General features: G+C 41.3%; 1 protein-coding gene across 1 annotated transcript; it reads left to right on the top strand.

Moving 5' to 3' along the window:
- Window positions 1–12,415: 12,415 nt before the first annotated feature.
- Window positions 12,416–22,010, top strand: LOC140470639 (histone H2B 1/2-like). Its single transcript, XM_072566676.1, has 2 exons — window positions 12,416–12,518; window positions 21,159–22,010. Exons 1-2 carry the CDS (start codon window positions 12,449–12,451, stop codon window positions 21,545–21,547), a joined length of 459 nt encoding a protein of 152 aa, XP_072422777.1. The 5' UTR covers window positions 12,416–12,448; the 3' UTR covers window positions 21,548–22,010.
- Window positions 22,011–22,557: the final 547 nt, after the last annotated feature.

Genomic DNA, 22,557 nt, shown 5'->3' with positions numbered 1-22,557 from the left:
GATAAAGAAAGGGGAGGAGAGAGATGAGAGAGAAAGAAAGATAAGAGAGTGAAAGAGAGACAAGAGAGAGAAAGAGAGAGAAGAGACAGAAAGAGAGAGAGGAAAAAGAAAGAATGAAGGTTCTTGATTGAGCAAAGAGTGAGAGAATAAAAGGAAGAAGAAAGGGAAAGAGAGAGAAAGAGAGAGAGGAGAAAGGGAGAGAGAAAAGAAAGAGAAAATGAGAGAGACTCGAACTTCAGTAGTTGCGAATTAGTCAATAAAGTCAAGTTAACTGGATGAAGGTGAAAAGGGAATGTAGTGATATCGACCAGTATGTTAAAAAAACTGCCACATTTTGATGAAAAAGATGTTGAGGTCTTCTTTATTTCAGTTTAGAAATTAGCTATGCAGATGGAGTGGTCATAGAACTTGTGGGTAATGCTAGTTCAGACTAAACTGGTAGGCAGAGCAGGTTATGTATTTGCAGTGCTGACAGATGAGGGGTCAAGAGATGATGAAAATGTCAAACAGGTTAGAACATAGAACATAGAACAATACAGCACAGAACAGGCCCTTCGGCCCACAATATTGTGCTAAACATTTGTCCTAGCTTAAGCACCTATCCATGTACCTATCCAATTGCCGCTTAAAGGTCACCAATGATTCTGACTCTACCACTCCCACAGGCAGCGCATTCCATGCCCCCACCACTCTCTGGGTAAAGAACCTACCCCTGACATCTCCCCTATACCTTCCACCCTTCACCTTAAATTTATGTCCCTTGTAACACTCTGTTGTACCCGGGGAAAAAGACTCTGACTGTCTACTCTATTCCCATGGTCATCTTATAAACCTCTATCAAGTCACCCCTCATCCTTTGCCGTTCCAATGAGAAAAGGCCTAGCACTCTCAACCTATCCTTGTACGACCTATTCTCCATTCCAGGCAACATCCTGGTAAATCTCCTCTGCACCCTCTCCAAAGCTTCCACATCTTTCCTAAAATGAGGCGACCAGAACTGCACACAGTACTCCAAATGTGGCCTTACCAAGGTCCTGTACAGCTGCAACATCACCTCACGACTATTGAATTCAATCCCTCTGCTAATGAACGCTAATACACCATAGGCCTTCTTACAAGCTCTATCCACCCGAGTGGCAACTTTCAAAGAGCTATGAACATACACCCCAAGATCCCTCTGCTCCTCCACCTTACTAAGAACGCTACCGTTAACCCTGTATTCTGCATTCTTATTTGTCCTTCCAAAATGGACAACCTCACACTTGACAGGGTTGAACTCCATCTGCCACTCCTCAGCCCAGTTCTGTATCATATCTAAGTACCTTTGCAGCCCACAACAGCCCTCCTCACTATCCACAAATCTCCGTATCGTCTGCAAATTTACTGACCTACCCTTTGACTCCATCTTCCAAGTCATTAATAAACATTACAAACAGCAGAGGACCCATAACTGATCCCTGCGGAACTCCACTTGTAACTGGGCTTCAGGCTGAATATTTACCATCTACCACCACTCTCTGACTTCGACCAGTTCGCCAGTTCTCTATCCAACTGGCCAAATTTCCCACTATCCCATGCCTCCTGACTTTCCACATAAGCCTACCATGGGGAACCTTATCAAATGCCTTACGAAAATTCATGTACACTATATCCACTGCTCTACCCTCATCCACATGCTTGGTCACCTCCTCGAAGAATTCAATAAGACTTGTAAGGCAAGTCCTACCCCTCACAAATCCGTTGTTTTGAGTGCTGATCAATTGGTACCAGAAGCTTATAGACAACGGTTCAGAAACATAATGAAGGAACCAGTTCTGACTTATGTTGAGTTTGAAAGAATGAAAAATATTTTTGATAGTTGGGTGCAGGACACAAAAATATTTAAGACCTATGAAGCTCTAAGACAGATGTTTCTGGTAGAGGAGTTTAAAAACTCATTTCCAGAAATGATAAGAATTCATTTGGATGAACAGAAAGTTCGAGAAGTGAGAAGAGCAGCAGAGATTGCAAATGAACATAATTTGTGCATGAGAAAAGGTTTAGCCTCTGGCTAGAAATTCATCTAGTAAGGGATAGAAATTGGGATACAGGGTATTCTATCATACAAAACACAGAGTAGAGCACACTGGTAATAGTTTACCCAAGGTTAAAAAAGAAGCCCAAGATTGGGGAAAGGAGGTGAACGGCCTTGGGTGTTTTCATTGTAATGGGGTGGAACACAGAAAATTACAGTGCCGGTGGTTTAAGAAAGGTACTGGAAAAATGTGTTTTCACTGCCAGAAAGTTGGGACAAGGAAGTCATAGTGCTGATTGGTAAAGAAAGACGCTGTGGGAAAAGATGCGGTCAAAGAAGCTAAGCCAGTGGCATAATGAAACCCAAAGAAAGGTCAAGAAGCTGCCGCAGAGTGCACAGCCTGGCAGGGACTATGTGTGCAGTTAGTGCTTGAGCTCTATAAGGACTTCACCACTATGAGCAAAGTTTACTCAGTAAGAACAGCGGGAGAAGGGGTAAAAATGTTATAATTTTGAGTGATACAGATTTTAATCAGTCTCTAATAGTAAAAGATGAACTTATTTGCACATTTTCTAATCTGTTACACGAATGAGTGGTAATTTGTGGGATAGATGGACAGACATTTTGCAGTCCTTCACTTAACATCAGGTTGCAGTGCCAATTCAAGACTAGCGGGAATTACTGACAGTGTATCAGTTCCAGGAATCCAGTTTTATCTTTGGAACGATTTAGTGGAATTTTTCCAGACGGTGTAGTAACAAATCCCACGATCAGAAGCTACAGACAGAAGAAAAAAAAATGAAGGAGAAAGATAAAGGAGTTGAGGTGCTCTTTGTAGGCACACTGTTTGATGTCATGGTGGAGGAAATACCTAAACAGGCAGTGGGTCAGGCAGAAGTGTTTAGCCTTGAAAGACTTATGGTGTTGCAGCAGAAACAACACAAACCCCAGGAACCCCATCCAGGAGAAAGATATAAATAGAAAACAGGAGACAATAGCTTCGCTTCACTTGGAGGTCCCCACTGATGATGTTACCTAGCCAGGTAATGAAACGTCTGGATATCAAACCTACAGCTCAGTGAGCAAACCTACACCCTAAACCTGAACCTGAGCTACAAACCTTCACAAACCTTCAACAACCTATTGGCGCAACACGCTACAACTTGCCCGAAGATGGGAAAGGAATGCCATCCAAGAGAGAGTTCCAAACACGAACAACTGTACTCCCTGCATGAATGTTTAAGAAAACAGGTACTTCCAAAATGTTTCCAATATAAACCGCCGAATAAAACACCTGAAGCCAGAAGTTTAACACAACAAAACGGCCGTAAATTACTCCGAGAGGTAATCAATGACGCCCACCACAGACTCCAAAAATATAACCGGGAAATTGCACGCCAAAAACTGTAATTCAAACAAGCAACAAATCAAGAATGGACAGACCCGGTAGAACGAGCCCAAACAATGACAAACACAGATAAAGAAAAAAACCTGAAGAAAAAAACTTGACAAACTCACACAAAAAAAATACAAAACGGATAACACAGGGGCATGGATAAATAACTTATCAGACCGGACCCTATCAGACACAAAAAAAGCGATACTTAGTAAAAGGATTAAATTTCAATTACCGAGTCGCTGTCAGGAAAGATTTCCCAGCGGCATTAGAAACCACATTGGAGGACAACAATCTCACGGAAGAAACACAACAAAAGATCAGACAGACAGCTGCACCTACTCTGAGCCGAAAGAGGGAAGGAAACAAACTGAACACACAAGAAAAGGAAGCCCTAGAAAACCTCAAAAAAGACAAAAACATCGTTATATTATCTGCAGACAAAGGTCGGCTCACAGTCATCCTGAACAGAAGGGACGACATAGAGAAAGCCAATGCTGATACCAACATCTACCAACAGGTGTCGCTAGACCAGACCCCACAACTAGGAAACAAAATTACATATCTCCTAAGAAAATTACACAATTCCAGACAATTAAACAAGACGGAATTCCAGAAAATGAAACCCGACGGGACCAACACCCCACGATTCTATGGACTACCAAAAATCCATAAACTAGGAGCCCCCCTTAGACCTATAGTCTCACTACCCGGAACACCAACTTTCAGGCTGACCAAAGAACTACACGCAAGACTGAAATACCTAGTAAAAGAGTCACAGCACTCCATCCAATCCACCCAGGAATTCCTAAAAAAAAATCATCAAAAATACCAAAATAGAGGAAGACGAAGCAATGATCTTATTCGACGTAACAGCCCTGTTCACCTCCATCAACATCGACCTGGCAAAGGAAACACTTACCACACTTTTAGAAGAGACCATCACACACACCCCAACCACCATCAATCACATTACCAACGAAAACATCATGAAGCTAGTGGACCTGTGCCTCACCACCCAGTTCACCTTCAACAACATAATCTACAAACAACCAACGGCACACCCATGGGATCTCCGCTATCAGGATTCATAGCAGAAGCAGTAATGCAAAGACTAGAACAAACAGCCCTACCAACCATCAAACCAAAAATCTGGTCCGCTACGTAGATGACACCTTTGTCATCACAAAATGAAACAAGATAGAAGTGACATTTAACATCATCAACAACACCCTCACAGGCATAAAGTTCACCAAGGAGGGAGAAACCGACAACAAACTCGCATTCCTAGACGTCACAGTCGAAAGAAAGGACAACGGAGAACTACAAACCTGCGTATACAGAAAACCGACAAACACTGACCAAATACTTAACTACACCAGCAACCATCCCAACACACACAAACGAAGCTGTATCAGAACACTATTCCAATGAGCCACCACACACTGCAGCACAGACGACCTTCGGAAAACAGCGGAGAACCACCTATACAACATATTCAAGAAGAACGGATACTCAAAAATTAGAGTGCGCAGATTCCTCAAGAACAAACCACGACAAGCAGACCAAACACAGCCAGAAACCCTAACCACCTTACCATACATCAAAGAAGTTGCAGAAATGACAGCCAGACTACTAAGACCCCTCGGAATCCTAGTAGCACACAAACCCACCAACTCTCTCAAACAAAAACTATCAAACTTAAAAGACCCAGTACAACCCATGGACAAAACCAACGTCATCGACAAAATTCCATGCAAGGACTGCCACAAACACTACGTAGGACGAACAGGAAGAAAGTTAGCCACCAGGATACATGAACACCAGCTAGCCACAAAAAGACACAGCCCTCTCTCCCTCGTAGCCCTACACACGGATGAAAAAACCCACCAATTTGACTGGGATAACACATCTATCCTGGGACAGGTTAAGCAAAGTCATGCCAGAGAATTCCTAGAGGCCTGGCACTCCAACCACAACGCCATAAACAAACACATAGTTGGAAGACACACGGCTTTCAGCGGCACTGATTAGGACATTGCCATGAATGTTATGCAATTAGTACACTATATATTAGGTCGGGGAATGTTTATTCCGGATGAAATCTCCTCTCTCCTCACTGTGTCCCTTGGTGTTCCCACCAGCTGTAACTATATGGTCATTGCTGAGAAAGCAAGCGAGAAAAAATGGCACCAAATCATCAACCGTTTTCTTTCACATTTGAAAATCCCGCCACGATGTCGATCAGAGACGGCTGTTTTATAGAACACAACGCAGTCGTACTGAGTCATTAATTTGCTTTTCGATTATAAAAATCCAATTCACACAGTCTTTCTTTTGGGTACTGAGTCCAGAACCTATTTAAAGGATTCGAGATTCTCTTCGAAGGGAAGGTTCAGACTCGATGGGCCGAATGCCCTCATTCAGCCCTGTCAGGATTTCATGAACGTTCTTCGCCGTGAGCGCATTAATAACGAACACCGCTCTTAGATATTATTTTAATATCGTGCTCCCTTATTGCAGAAGCTCCATATTAACTATTCCAGTCCGGCAACTGTTCTGGTTCGAGCTGACAGCAGAAAACCTCACTTTACATCATTCAATCATCATTACCACCCGCGTGGAGTTTTGAAAATGGAAAAATCAGTGTGTAATGTATCTACCCGTGGATCTGTTCCCCGAGGTTGACAATCAGGGCTCACATCCCAACTGGGGCTTGTAGCTCCTGCAATAATCAAATGTTAGACAGTAACTTGAGCAAATAGCAGCAAACAGGGGGAAAAAAAAAAGATTCACTGGTGTTTAATATGTTCCCAAGAGGCAGGGAGGAGAGAGGACACGTTCCCTTCTCTTGAAGCCAGCGCCAAATCATCAACAACTTCCTTTCCAATTTGAAAAGCCCGCCGATGTACAAACAACGGAGTATGTTTTACATTGAAAAAAGAGGACGTTGTTCAGAGGAGAATCCATCAATACTTGTTAATTCGGTTACAAATATATAATTCAGACAAAGTTAAAAATCACACAACACCAGGTTATAGTCCAACGGGTTTAATTGGAAGCACTAGCTTTCGGAGCGACTCTCCTTCATCAGGTGGATGTCTCTGAAAGCGAGTGCTTCCAATTAAACCTGTTGGACTATAACCTGGTGTTGTTGTGTGATTTTTAACTTTGTACACCCCAGTCCGACACCGGCATCTCCAAATTATACTTAAGACAATCTCTCTCGCTCATCCATTTGCCTAACCGCATCTATCTCAACATTTTTTCTTTCTTTTCTGGACCTGAAGAACTGGCAGAAACACAGAAGAAGCGCCAAGAACTGCAATATGCAATTAATCTCTTCATTTTACATTTCAAAAACACTCCGGTATGTTGATTAAACATTACAGAACGTTCTTCCGGGTGAGCGTATTAATCGTCTTTACACAATATTTTAATGTCGCCCAGCCTTTTGTGCACTAGTTCTGACATCAGCAAAAGCTCCCCATTTGCTATCCCAGTCCTGCAGCTGCTCTGGTTTGATCTCGCTTCATTTTGAAAATCTCTCACCGACAGCAGAAAGCCTCAATTACTGCAATCTGAGATCAGACAAAACAGCGCCATCTTCTCCTCGTAGTCAAAGACGGGGCACGTTTCTTTTTCGTTTGCCTGGGGTAATATTCACTGTTCATATCCCACCGTGAATGGTGGCTCCGGAACTGATCAAGTGTTAAAGTGTAACTTCAAGAAATAGAAACAGCTGAAAAATTACTCACGAGTGCTCATATGCTCCACAGCAAGGGGAAACGGGACTGAAGACTCAATAATTAATGTGCAACAATAAAAATAATGCAGGATGACTAGACAAATGCAGAATAAATCTCATTTTCAAACAAAAGAAACTTCAACAATGTCTACGTTCAAGTCGAAACCAAATGTCTCAGTGATAACACAGAACCCAAAGCAAGGAAACATCCTACACTGACAGGACCAGTTGTTCTTTTTTGAATAAGCTGATCTGTCCATTGCTACATGATAGTTTTATACTGATACTGTGTACAATAGGATGTGATTGCCTTTTATTCACCTGAATCACAGCATTGGTACAGTACAAACGCAGGCCATTTATCCCATTCTATTCTTGAACTGTTCTGCATACAAGTTTTCAGTAATTGTTGGGATTCTGAACTATATACCCGTCTGCTTTCCTCTTCCTTAACCCACAGACTAAGCAAAAACTCAGAATTCACAAAATGCTTACAGGTTGAGATAAAGACCCCATTTCAACATCCTCATAACTTCTCCAATGGAATAAATCACAGTCACGGAAAATATTAGTGGCTGCCAGGGAATTAAGCCAAATTGGTATGTAAGAGTAGAAACTGATTAATATAGATTGAGAACTTCACTTTCACAGTCACATAGCAGAAACTGACTGAGCTGCTCCCACATATTCACATTGCAGAAGCTGACACAGAGAGAATGTTTCTGGGCGGCACGGTGGCACAGTGGTTAGCACTGCTGCCTCACAGCGTCAGAGACCCGGGTTCAGTTCCCGCCTCAGACGACTGACTGTGTGGAGTTTGCACGTTCTCCCCGTGTCTGCGTGGGTTTCCTCCGGGTGCTCCGGTTTCCTCCCACAGTCCAAAGATGTGCAGGGTCAGGTGAATTGGCCATGCTAAATTGCCTGTAGTGTTAGGTAAGGGGTTAATGTAGGGGAATGGGTGGGCTGCGCTTGGGCGGGTCGGTGTGGACTTGTTGGGCCGAAGGGCCTGTTTCCACATTGTAAGTCTAATCTAATGTAGTTACATATACATTCTCATAGTTCAAAACAGGGCAGGACATATTGTTTGGCAACACACCACCAGGTGCTTCTGAACAGCTGCTTGAAAGTGGAGTGGCGGTTAGAAAAGGTTGTAAAAAAGGTGTTTGGCATGCTTGTCTCCTTTGGTAAGCGCACTGAGTTTAGGAGCTGGGACATCATGTTAGGGCTGCATAAGACATTGGTTAGGGCACTTTTAGAGGACTGCGTACAATTTGGGTCGTGCTGCCATAGGAAGGATATTGTTAATCTTAAGAGGGTGGAAAAAAATTGACAGAGATGTTACCAGGATTAGAGGGTTTCAATTTATCAGGAGAGGCTGAATACGCTGGGGTTTTTTTCCCTGGAGAATCGGAATCTGAGGGGTGATTTTTACATATGCATATAAAATCATGAGGGGCATCGATAGGATGAAAAGCCAAGGTCTTTTTCCTTGGGTGGAGGAGAATAGAGGGCATAGGTTTAAGGTGAGAGGGCAAAGATTTTAAAAATAACCTGAGGAATAACCTTTTCATGCAGAGGGTGATGAGCATATGGAATGAGTGATGAAGGTGGGAACAATTACAACATTTAAAAGGAGCCTGAATGGGTAAATGAACAGGAAGGATTTAAAGGGATATGTGCCAAATTTCGAATCCAGAGAAGGTATGTTCCTGTCAGGGTGAAAGGTATAAGTAATATTGGATGACTAAAGAAATCGAAGGCTTGGTTAAGAAAAAGAAGGAAGTGTATGTAAGGTATAGACAGGTTAAATTGAGCGAATACTTAGAAGAGTATAAAGGAAGTAGGAGTATACTTAAGAGGGAAATCAGGAGGGCAAAAAGGGGACGTGAAATGGCTTTGGCAAATAGAATTAAGGAGAATCCAAAGGGTTTTTACAAATACATTAAGGACAAAAGGATAACTAGGGAGAGAATTGGGCACCTCAAAGATCAGCAAGGTGGAGAAAGTGGGGGAGATACAAGATGAGTATTTTGCATCAGTGTTTACTGTGGAAAAGGATATGGAAGATATAGACTGTAGGGAAATAGATGGTGACATCTTACAAAATGTCCATGTTACTGATGAGGAAGTGCTGGATATCTTGAAACGTAAAGGTGGATAAATCCCCAGGACCTGATCATGTGTACACAAGAACTCTGTGGGAATCTAGAGAAGTGATTGCTGGGTCTCTTGCTGAGATATTTGTATCATCGATAGTCACAAGTGAGGTGCTGGAAGACTGGAGGTTGGCAAACGTGGTGCCACTGTTTAAGAAGGTTGGAAAGGACAAGCCGGGGAACTGTAGACCAGTGAGCCTGATGTCGGTGGTGGGCAAGTTGTTGGAGCGAATCCTGAGGGACAGGATGTACATGTATTTGGAAAGGCAAGGACTGATTAGGGATAGTCAACATGGCTTTATGCGTGGGAAATCATGTCTCACAAACTTGATTGAAGTTTTTGAAGAAGTAACAAAGAGGATTGATGAGGACAGAGCAGTAGATGTGATCTATGTGGACTTCAGTCAGGCAGTCAACAAGGTTCCCCATGGGGGACTGGTTAGCAATGGAATGCAGGGAGAACTAGCCATTTAGATACAGACCTGGCTCAAAGGTGGAAGACATAGGGTTGTGGTGGAGGGTTGATTTTCAGATTGGAGGCCTGTGACTACTGGAGTGCCACAAGGATCAGTGCTAGGTCCACCACTTTTGATCATTTATATAATGGAAATGAAGGTGGACAGCGAAGAAGGTTACCTCAGATTACAACAGGATCTTGACCAGATGGGCCAATGGGCTGAGAAGTGGCAGATGGAGTTTAATTCAGATAAGTGCGAGGTGCTGCATTTTGGGAAAGCAAATATTAGCAGGACCGAGGGAATGTTGCTGAACAAAGAGACCTTGGAATGCAGGTTCATAGCTCCTTGAAAGTAGAGTCACAGGTAGATAGGATAGTGAAAAAAGGCGTTTGGTATGCTTTCTTTTATTGTTCAGAGTATTGAGTATAGGAGTTGGGAGGACATTGGATAGGCCCCTGTTGGAATATTGCATGCAATTCTGGTCTCTTTCCTATCGGAAAGATGTTGTGAAACTTGAAAGGATTCAGAAAAGATTTACAAGGATGTTGCCAGGGTTGGAGGATTTGAGCTATAGGGAAAGGCTGAACAGACTGGGGCTGTTTTCCCTGGAGCGCCGGAGGCTGAGTGGTGACCTTATAGAGGTTTACAAAATTATGAGGGGCATGGATAGGGTAAATAGGCTAAGTCTTTTCCCTGGGGTCAGGGAGTCCAGATCTAGAGGGGCTTAGGGTGAGAGGGAAAAGATATAAAAGAGACCTAAGGGGCAACTTTTTCACACAGAGGGTGGTGCGGGTATGTAATGAGCTGCCAGGGGAAGTGTTGGAGGCTGGTTCAATTGCAACACTTAAAAGGAATTTGGATGCGTATATGAATAGGAATGTTTTGGAGGGATGTAACTTGGATGCTGGCAGGTGGGACTAGATTGGGTTGGGATATCTGGTCGGCATGGACGGGTTAGACCGAAGGGTCTGTTTCCATGCTATATATCTCTATGATTCCATGCTAGCAAATGAGATTTGATTAGTTTAGGGTATCTGGTCAGTGTGCACTAGTTGGATCAAAGGTTGTATGTGTCTACAACCTGAAAGTTACAGGTTTGTAACTAGACTCTCAAATATACACTGCAAAAACTTGACAGGTGGCATATGATAAATGCAATTACATAGTCAGAAACCAAACACTGACAGATACAAATTATTAACTGCACCCTGAGATACACAGAGCAAAAGCTGGCATGCATATACTCATACAGCACAGAAAAGCCCTTCAGGCATCGTGTCTGCACCCACAATAACTACCACTGAATGTTTGCTAATTGCCTGCACTTGCTCATTCAAATACTTTTTCAAGGTTAAGGTTTCTGGGTTCCACTGCCTTCCCAGGCAGTATCTTCCAGATTTCCACCACTTGCTGAGGGAAAGAGACTTTCCCTCAATATATTTACCCTTTAAACTACACCATAGTGAAAATCCTTATCCTTCAACATATCCTAACCCAATCACCACTTGTGATTGATCGGTCAAACAAGGGAAACAGCTTCTCGACATTCACCCTCTCCATACGCCTCATAATCTTTCAACACCATAATCATGTGCCACCTCGAGAAAAGAACAATCCAAGCTCATTTTTTCTGGAAGTAATATTTGTGCTTTGATCCTAACCCCCCATACTGGGTCTGGGTTTAACACTGCTGCTGTCACTGTCGGCTTATTGTGAATGATGGATTCTTGCAGCCTGAAGCGGCGCATGCGCGGTGCTGCCCCTTTCCTTATGCTGACTATTCCTAACCAGTGGAGCGCATGCGTGAGGCCCTCCCCCAGCGCTGCCATTGAGGAGCATTTACTCAGTGAGTACAAGAGGTTTGTTTGAAACAGACCGCAATGGAGAGATCAGCGCCCAGGGAAGGGAGGGAACAGCAGGCTCCTTCCAGCAGCACATCGGGATGGGAGTCTGGGACACAGAGGGGACTCCGAGACCGGGATTGATTCGGGGGGAGTTCAGGGAGAACCGGGGGCTGTTTGTAAGAGGCCGAGCGGAGCAGGAACTGGTCCCGGAACTTGGAGTGAGCGGGCTGGGGGGAAGAGAGAGGCCTTTCTCGGGCTGTGTGTGGGCCTGCTGAGGGAGACAGAGCGGGAAGAAGCTGCTGTGGGATGGTCTTGGGGTTTACAATCCCCTAAACACTGATGGGAATTCATTGTTTGGCTTCTGTTTCACGCTGTTTGTTGATATGGGGCGCTGAATAATGGAAGCACAGACCATACTTTTGGGACAATCGTATAAAGGACATGTATTAGAGTGAACAGATTTGAAGTTTCGAGTAAAACATTAGACACAGCGTCACTTGTTCTTTCCTTCAACAGTTAGTGTATTGGCAGCTTGCTAATGATATATGTCAGCATTGCAGTTGCTTCAGGAATTCCCATTCAAAGATGTGTGCAGATGTTAGTTCTGGATCTCACCCAATTGTTGCAAAGGTGCAAATAAAAGAAAAGGTGACCAGGAGCAACTCAGGGAAAGAGTGAAATTGAAACCTGGTTCTGTTTGAATTGCTAGGTTTAAAAATACCATTAATGATTATTAACTGACTATCACACTGATCAGTTTAATCTTGCCTAACTTGACTTATGTTGATTTACAGCTGAAAAATCTTCTGTGTTCCTCCAAGCAAATATTTGAATGATGAAGACGATGTCATATTTCCTCAGTACAAAGCCAAGTTTGACCAGCTGCTTCAAACAAACAGCAGGTATGTTACCTCTGTCAAAGCTGAGAGCATCCTTTCCACAGGTACGCAGCTGATTGGATCAGAGTTAGTTTGAGCTCAATTTCCAGAGATATATCCAAACAAGCAAACAGTCAGAAAGACTGTGGAAAGACAAGTTTCTTTTTTCTCTGCATTCCCCATAAACAACTTCCCAGTTTCAATTGATATGATTCATAGGCCACTGCCATTCACAGCATTTTTGAAGCTGACTGGTTGTTTGACATAGGCAATTAACTAAATCAAGTTAACATTTTAAATGGGAATTTTAAATGTCACATACCAGATAAACAATGAAATTATGTAAAAGCATGATGTCAACAGCCATATGTGACAAGTAGTGAATAATTACTGAGCACACACATACACAAAGGTACTGACTGATTCAGATTGAACCACCATATCAACACCCAAGATACAGAGACTAACAGCGATGTACACACATTTACACTGTAGGAAACAGAAATGAATATTTACGAAATGCTTACACAAAAACAAGCAACTAAATCCCATTCAGCAAGCATTCCATTTCACTAAGTGTGTCATGGCAGCAGAGGAGCTGTCAACCCCAACTTGATCTCAACATATTCACCTTGCAGGGATAGAAATTACATTTTCACACTGCCTGGTATTCATTTTTTTAATTAAAAAATGTGTAACTTGGTCTCCAAATTCACTTTAATCTTCTACAAAGAATCCCAAATTCCCCACCCTATGAAATATCACAAAAAAGCAAGAAAATCAAATGTCATATCGTCAATTTAACAATATAATCAAGTAATCACCCTTTAATTCAACAAAGAAATTTAGCCAATCTTGTCATTTGTAAATTCTCCTTTTTTTTGCAAGAAGAGATCAAGCACGTTCAATAAATTTGCCTGAATGATTTAAATCTTCTCCACTGTATGACAAAAATACAAGTGTTTTTGCTTTCCTCATTGCCACCATAGAGCACCAGGAGAGTACTGCTAATGGCTTGCACCATCACACCACAGAGCAGGATTATGTAATACTCACAATAGAATAATGAAGTGAACTAGCCAATTCTCTTTCCTGTAGCAGAAACATTGTGGTCAATCGGCTACAATACAATGTATTCGTTTGTTCCCCTTTCCTTTTGAAAGGAATGTAACATCTATCCATTTCTCAACATTATTCACAAAAGTATGTAGCTATGCATTGAGGAAAAACTGATGACATCCTGAAGAACAGCCCATGGTATCATTCCTGCCAGTTCGAGTCTGCACTATAGGAGTTGGAAAACCCTCTAATTTCCTATTGCACCATCCATGATACAAATCAAATGCACTGAGCAGAAGCTAACAGGTACATATTGATAACTGCACTCACACATTCACGTAGCTGAAATTGACAGGCAAAGATTAATATATAAATTCAGAGTCACAAAGCAGAAGCTGGCATGTACAGTTTGATGTCTGTACTTATACATTTACAGAGCAGTCAGATTGGTAACTATATTCTGATGTTCACATTGCAGAAAAGTTCATGTACAGGTTGCTAACTGCACACTGTGACACATAGAGGACAAATCGATAAGGAGACATTGAGGACGATATTTACATATCAGAATTGGCTGGTACAAATTGGTAAGCACATTCACATATTCGTAACACAGAAGCTGATAGGATAAATGCACTCACATGTTCACATGGAAGACACTGAGAGTTACAGATTAATAACAGCACACTTAAATACACAGAGCTGAAACTGATAGGAACAAATTAGTAAATACACCCTGAGATTCACATTGTAGTTACTGTCAGGGAATGTTTGATAACAAATGATAACTCTCATTCACATTCCAGAAACTGAGATGGGTAACTGCACTCACATATTCACATAGAAACTGATAGGTACAGATTTATAACCACAGTCACACATTCACATTGCAATAACTGGTAGGGATAGATTGACCCTCCCTTTGAGATATTCTAAAAAAAGTAAGAAAACAATATCATTTATTGAAATTTATATTAATACGATCATATACACAAAGCAGAAACTGACAGAAACAGATTAGCAATAACACTCAGTTTCATATTGCATAAAGCACAGCAGAATCTGACAAGTATAGATTGATAACAATACTCAGTTTGATAAACAAAATCTGACAACTACATTCTCATATTCAACTCATATTCACATGGCAAAAACAGTTACAGCTTGATATCTACTCACTCATTCACATTGCAGAAACTGACTGGGACAGATTGATGATGACACTCTCACATTCATAAGATAGAAACTAACAGAGGTTCAGCTCCATAACTAACATCACATATAGATGTTGGAGAAGCTGACAGCTCGGGGCTGATAATTATACTCTCATTCACATTGCAGAAACTGAGATGGGTAACTGCACTCACATATTCACATAGAAACTGATAGGTACAGATTTATAGCCACAGTCACACATTCACATTGCAATAACTGGTAGAGATAGATTGACCCTCCCTTTGAGATATTCTAAAAAAAGTAAGAAAACAATATCATTTATTGAAATTACCAATACAGCTTCCTACAACATCAAGGGATGTACTTGATCAGGTCTGAGAGTTTGATACATTTTTTTTTAACATCTCTAACACCTGCACTTTTGGCATGTGGATGGACATCAAATATTTTTCAAGATATCAATATCTATTTCCCCAAGTTTCCTAGCTTCCACTCCTATGTCTCCAGGCAAAGAACAGTAACCGTACTCCCATATTCATATTACAAAAAAATAGCAGATTCAGATTGATAAATGCATTCATACATTATCAAATCAGAAACTGATGGGGAGAGATTAATAACTAATCAATTTATATGTAATAATTCATCTCGCAGACATTTTCAGGTATCGTCTTTTAGTTAGAATTAGAATCCATACAGTTTCAAAACAGAACGTTCAGCCTGGCAAGTCCACACCGGCCCTCTGAAGATTATCTCAACCAGAACCATTCCCTTATCATTCTACATTTACCCCTGACTAATGCACCTAACCCACACATCCCTGAACACTATGGGCAATTTAGCATGGCCAATTCATCTAACCTGTTCTTTGGACTTTGGGAGGAAACTGGGGCAGCCAGAGGAAACCCACACAGACAAGGGGAGAATGTGCAAACTCCATGCAGACACTCACCCGAGGCTGGAATCGAATCCAAGTCCCTGGTGCTGTGAGACAACAGATCCAGCCACTGTGTCGTATAATGTGCCGCATTCTACAATAATATTCATACTGCAGAAACTGACAGTTACAGATTGATAACTACATTTTCATATTCACTTTGCAGAAAATGACAGGGATGATTTAATGAATATATTTGCATTTTTACAAGCAGAAACATTCAGGGATATGTTATTAACTGCATTCATACATTCACATATCTGAAACTGACAGGTACAGATCAAAAATGTGACTTGCTTATTGACTTAGCAGAAACTGAGACCCACAGATTGATACTTGCACTCATACGTTCAGTTAGCAGAAACTGACCGGCACAGATGGATAACTAAACTCACTTGGAGGAAACTGACAAGAACTTTCCCACAGCATAACCAAACAGGTAAAGATTTATTAGTACACTTCCAAGTTCACAGCAGGATAAACAGACTGTCATGTACAGTTTGATAACGATACTCAAACATAACAGATCAGAATCTCACAGGTACATATTGGGAACTACACTCTCTCATTCACCTTGCAGAAATTGACAGATACAGACTGATAACTACACTGACACATTCACAGCACAAACTGACAGGAACAGGTGGACAACTACCTTCATTCATTTATGAAGCAGAAACTAACAGATGATAACCACCACTTACATATTCACAGAACAGAAAGTTACAGTCATAAATTGATAACTGGACTGACACATTCACATTACAGAAACTGACATACATTTTGATAAAGGCATTCGAACGTTACCAAAACAGAAACTTACAGCTACATGTTCATGTCAACACTCCCATAGACAGACACAAAAGCTCACAGGGATAGGTTAGGAAATACAGATACACATTCACATAGGGGAAACTGACATGTCCGTATTAATGACTATATTTGGATGTTCACAAATCAAAGACAGATTGATAACTGCACCATATTCACAGAACAGAATCTGACAGGTATATTTCCATGTACATGTCTGAAACTGACAGGATTACAAATTGATAACCTCATTCACATATTCACAACACAGATACTGACAAGGAATGATTGATATATGCACTCACAGATTCACCAAGCAGAAACTGACTGGTACAGATTGATAACTAAACTCACATGTTGAAATAACAGAAACTGAAAGGTACAAACTGATAGCAAAACTCTCATTCTCATAGCTCATACTGCCAGATATTGGTTGAGATGTACACTCTCATATACGTAGCAAAGACTGGCAGGTATAGTTTAATTACTACCTCGGATATATGGAGAAGACAATGACAGGGACAGATTGGAAACTACACTCTTCTCGTCACATTACAAAAAATCACAGGTACAATTTGATAACAACACTTCCACTTTCACTTAACATAAACTCTCAGATACAGTTTGATAAGTATACTCAATTCAACTGCACCCTCATATTGACTTGGCAGAAACAGATAGGCATAGATTCAAACCTGTGCTCACATATTCACATTGATGAAACTGACTGCTAAGCTTCTGTATATGCAGAGAAAATTTTCTGACAAGTATAATTTGATAAAGATACTCAAATATTCAAAGGGCAGAATGTATTGATCGCAACACTGTCTCACCGAGCAGAAACTGACAGGGAAATATTTATAAATGCACCCACATATTCACATTGCAGAGACTGACAGGAAGCATTGCTTCTGAATTTCTCATATTCACACCGTGACACACACACTCTTATTTTCATTGCACATACCAACAGGAATGGGTTTACAACTACACTTTCACATTCATATATCATAAAGTATCACGTACAGATGAATGACTGTGCTCAAATGTTCACCTATCAGACAGTGGCATTACAGATCAATAACCAAACTCAAATGCTGTCAGGTGGAGACTGAAGGTGACACTCTCATTGCCAGAGATAAAAGAAAAACTGGCAGGTACGTGAGGATAGCTAAAATTACATTCAGATGTCGGAAACTGACACGGACAGATAGGTAAGTACACTCGTACTTTTACACAACAGTAACTGTCCTCGAAAGATTAATAAGTGCACTCCCATATTCACAATGCAGAAACTGACAGGAACAAGTTGATAACACTCCCATTTCACAGAACATGAACTGGCAGGTACAGTTTGATAACTAAACTCACATTCACACAGCAGAAACTGAGAGGGTAGATTTATAACAACAGTCACATGCTTGAATTGCAATAACTGACAGGGACACATTAATGACAACATTTACATGTTCATGTGACAAGAATGGACAGGTACAGGTCGATAAATGAAGTTGCATATCCACAATGCAGGAAATGAGAGATTGAGACTGTGGCTTTAACAGGTTTTTGTCTTTTTGTTCTTAAAGAGCAAATTTAAGGCAGAGACATTGAGCCACGAGAGCAAACAGTTTCAGGCCTATTGGGCATCTTTATAGAAAGCTGAAGACTCATCAACAGAAATAGTTCATGTTTGAGAAGGAGACCTTCAGTTTATTGTCTTTGGAGAAATTTAAGAACAAAAATTACAGACTGTTTAGATGAAGCTTACTATCGCAGCCATTCAATTTGCAAATTACATAAATGGCAGGGCAAGAGAAGCTAATTGCCAAGGTGTTGTTGTGACTTTGATGAACAAAGATGGAAGCGTTACATAGCAGGAAAAAATGAACTGTCGTAGTGAGTGTTTGCATGCTTAGAGTCAATAAAATGTGTACGTATTGTTTACTAATAGTGTAAGGCTAAGGAGTTTTTAAAAATCAGGCCATCTCTGTATATTGATCAGCTCTTTTTAAGAGGGGTGGAAGGTTTGATGATATTGTGGCTTGAAGATGTTTATTTTGTTCTTTCTTTCTTTCTTTCTTTCTTTCTTTCTTTCTTTCTTGTTGAAGAGAGGCTTAATGGCAGAAGTGTCAAGAAGTGTGTACTAGAGTAAACAGTTTGAGGCTCCTTTTAAAGTTGGAACAAAAGAAGCAGCCTGAATGGGTGTGGTCAAGCTCTCAGAGAATGACATTTTTAGTTTTGGCTTTCAGCAAAACTGTTGGTGTCTTGAAGACAGGAAAGCTAGTTTTTTCCTCTCAGTTACAGTCAGAAGCTGCAGATTCTCTTTCTGCTACTGGAGTCGGATGTGAGACTATATATTTTATTGAATTTGTCTTTTGCCAAGGATGTTTATGGGATATTACTGTATTGGAACAGTTAATTAGGAAGTGATACTGTATCCATTATTCTGTTAAGTATTCCAGTAGTTACGTTATTCTAATTTCTTCTTTATTGCGTTGTATGTTAACTACTGTGGACAGGACAAAATGCACATGTTAAAGCCACACAATCATTCTAACTGATAACTGCCCTCATATTCACATAACAGAAACAGACTGGTACAGATAGATAACTACACTGCCATATGCACACCAGAGAAACATTCAGGAAGAGATTAAGCCAAATTTAGATATTCATAAAGCAGAAGCTGACAGGTACAGATTGATAACCAAACTCTCATATTCACAAACTAGAAAATGTCAGGTAAAGATGTTTACAACACAGAAACTGACAAGGTGAGACTAATAATGCCATTCACACAGACTCGTAGCAGAGACTGAAAGGGATAGACTGTTCATTACACAGACATATTCACTGAGCAGACACTGACAGGTACAGATTGATAAGGCTAGTCAAACATTCACATAACAGAAGTGAACATAAAGATATGGATAGCAAAACCCCCATTTACATAGAAGAGACTGTCAGGAACCAATTAATAAATACACTCTCACATTCACAGAGCAAACACTGACAGGGACAGATTGATAACTACAATTACACATTCTCACAGGAGAGACGTTAAGGGTAGACTGATAATTACACAAACATAATGACTGTGGAAGAACAGACAGGTACAGATTGATGACTAGACCGCCATATTTGCACATCACAACATGTGTGGAAAAGTTTAACTAAACTGAGATCCTCACAAAACAGAAGCTGACAGGTACATATTGATAACCACACTGACATATTCTCAACAGAGAAATGGACAAGGTAATTCTGATAAAAGCACTCCCACATACACATAGCAGAGACTGACACTGGGAGACTGAAAATTACACAGACAAATTCATTGAGCAAAAAGAAACAGGTATATATTGATAAAGCCAGTCAAACAGTCTCATAGCAAAGACTGATGGGCACTGCAATAGTAAATACCCCTACACATTCTCACGTCAGAGACATTCTGGGATTGTGATAATTACACTAACGTAATCACTGTGGAAGAAGGGACAGGTACAGACTGATGACTACACTCACACATTCAGATGACAGAAACTGACAGGGACAGATTGTGGGAGAGTAATAATCATTTACTTCCTGAAAGCTCACATGAGCAGATCAAAAACTGCACTCCCATTTTACACACCCTTAACCAACCTGAAATTCTGAACAACACTATCTCACAGTGTAAGCAGGGAATCACAGTGATAAAACAAATAACACGAGATTGTCACAATTAAAATTCACACAAATGTCATGTTCGAAATAATCCTTAAATAACAGTGACCAGTTCAGAGTGAGTACAAATGACTTGTGATTAAATAACATTCCGAGAAAATCCCCATAATAGCAAAGTTCATAATGAAAAAAAAATTCTGCTAGAAACTGAAATGGACCAAATATTATCTATTCTAATGTAGTGCAAAGTAAGACTTCAGGAACTGAAATATTAGCGGGACACTGCTGACACTGATTGAGGAGCCGAACAGGGAGTAAAATTCATGTTGTCAGCAGAAAGCAAAAGGCACAGGTCACAGTACATCAGTTCCCTTTAGTCATTGAGGTCATCAGAATAGAAAGGACAATGATACACACAGTGGCTGCTATTCTGAGTAATGTATGAATACTTTGGCTGATACTCATTGGAGATTTGAAGAAGAATAGGGGAAAAGATAAGTGAAGGGAATTTACAGAGTAGATGATGGTAGAATGTCCTTCATCTTCAGAGAGTGTGGAACAAGATACACAAGGAAAAGAGAACATTCCTTAACTCCCATTTTCCTCCAACGCGATGCATTTGTCAAGTAGTTCCATCATTTGCAGGAGTAAAACACCCTCCCTGTCAGATTGCAGTGCATTTTCTCACTTGACAACAAATGTTGCTATTTTAAAATGGAAGAGAAAAGAAAACCATTATCAAAAAATGCAGAATACATTACAATTAGAATCTCACATTTTTGAGTGAGCTCGGAATTTGATCCCTTCACAAAATGTCGGTTTGTGTTTCCAATGAATTGCTGATCCTGACAGATCCACGTTGAGTCCCAAACTAACCAATCAGAGTGAGGTTACCATGCCTACAAACTAGCCAATCAGAAGACAGGCATTCCTCCATCCCTCATTAGCATTGATGACGCCGTCAGTCTATAAAGAGCGAGCTCCGAGCCCTCTTTCCCTTATTCTGTGTCTGACAGTGAGTGTCACTATGGCTGAGGAAAAGAAGAGTCAAGTTGCCAAGAAGGGCGCGAAGAAAGCGGTGAAGAGGGCGCCAGCGAAGGGCGGCAAGAGGAGGAAGCGGACCAGGAAAGAAAGTTATGCCATCTATATCTACAAAGTGATGAAGCAGGTTCACCCCGACACCGGCATCTCCTCCAAGGCCATGAGCATCATGAACTCGTTCGTCAAAGATATTTTCGAGCGTATCGCGGGGGAGGCTTCCCGCCTGGCCCATTACAACAAGCGCAGCACCATCAGCTCCCGGGAGATCCAGACCGCCGTGCGGCTGCTGCTGCCCGGGGAGCTGGCCAAGCACGCCGTGTCGGAGGGCACAAAGGCGGTGACCAAGTACACCAGCTCCAAGTGAAGGACCGCACTGCACTGAAACACACCCACAACCCAAAGGCTCTTTTAAGAGCCACCCACAACTTCACTGAAACAGCTGAATCATTGTTTGTGTTTTTAAAATTAATACGAGATTTGTGTTTTATAAATGTTCTGTCAAGTGTTGAGTGATCGCTGACCCGGTCAGCGCCTTATTTTCGGATACGTTCATGTCTCTCTCCTGTCGTCTCTGCCTGGGGAGAGAGATCACGTTAAACGCCACTGTGTAATTTTTCAGCTGATTGTATGTGTCCTCGTTACTCTGTTATTCGATCAGTTCTGGAGCTACAAACGCCGGTGGGGTTTGATCCCCATCAATCCAAGTACCCCCAGCGCCCACCGGCAATCTGAATCCGATTTTACTTTATTTATTTTTAATTTCCAAGTCTCCGCACGGGTATTGTCCGGAAACTGAGCCTTGCCAAGTGCACCGAAATAAAACGAGAACAGCTGCAAAAGTGGCGGAGGGAATGTGGAGGTTTTATTTGATCTCTGATGGGGTGCAATAGGGAGGGTAACTTTAAAATATTCTCGAACGATCGTGTTCACTATGAATGCACTGACTCGGGAGAACGTATTCTCATGTTGTATCAGTATATCGGGGGTGCTGTTGAAATGTGAAGGAAATGATTAGTTGCAGAGTGCAGGGTTTGGCGCCATTTTTGGGGTCCGCTTATGTTTAGTGTTTAATCCCAATTCAAGATCAGAAATGGGCAGGTTCCAGTAGGTTAGGGAATGAGGTAGAGAGTTAATGTAAAGGGCCCACTTTTCATGTAGAAGTAAATTATCTCCAGTATTTGTGTATTATTCTGTGTTTAAACTGCCTACTTTTCGGTATATATTGGCGGGCTTTTCAAATTGGAAATAAGCGGTTGATGATTTAGCGCCGGTACTTTCCGCCCTCCTCCCCGTGTCCTCTCCGGATTGGGGAATGAGGCAGATATCTGATTGGGAATTGAAACAACATTAGGAGGGGCTGAAGAATGGGACCAA

This window comes from Chiloscyllium punctatum, chromosome 52 (genome assembly GCF_047496795.1).
Source record: "Chiloscyllium punctatum isolate Juve2018m chromosome 52, sChiPun1.3, whole genome shotgun sequence".
In the NCBI taxonomy this organism is placed as follows: Eukaryota; Metazoa; Chordata; class Chondrichthyes; order Orectolobiformes; family Hemiscylliidae; genus Chiloscyllium; species Chiloscyllium punctatum.
Note: the sequence above shows the minus strand (reverse complement) of the source record. Positions and strands in the feature narration are given on the sequence as shown.

Coding starts and splice junctions, on each gene's coding strand:
- LOC140470639 (XM_072566676.1), top strand. CDS start 12,449: ATGATGAAGACGATGTCATATTTCCTCAGTACAAAGCCAAGTTTGACC. Junction 12,519..21,158: donor CTGCTTCAAACAAACAGCAG/GTATGTTACCTC, acceptor TGTGTCTGACAG/TGAGTGTCACTATGGCTGAG.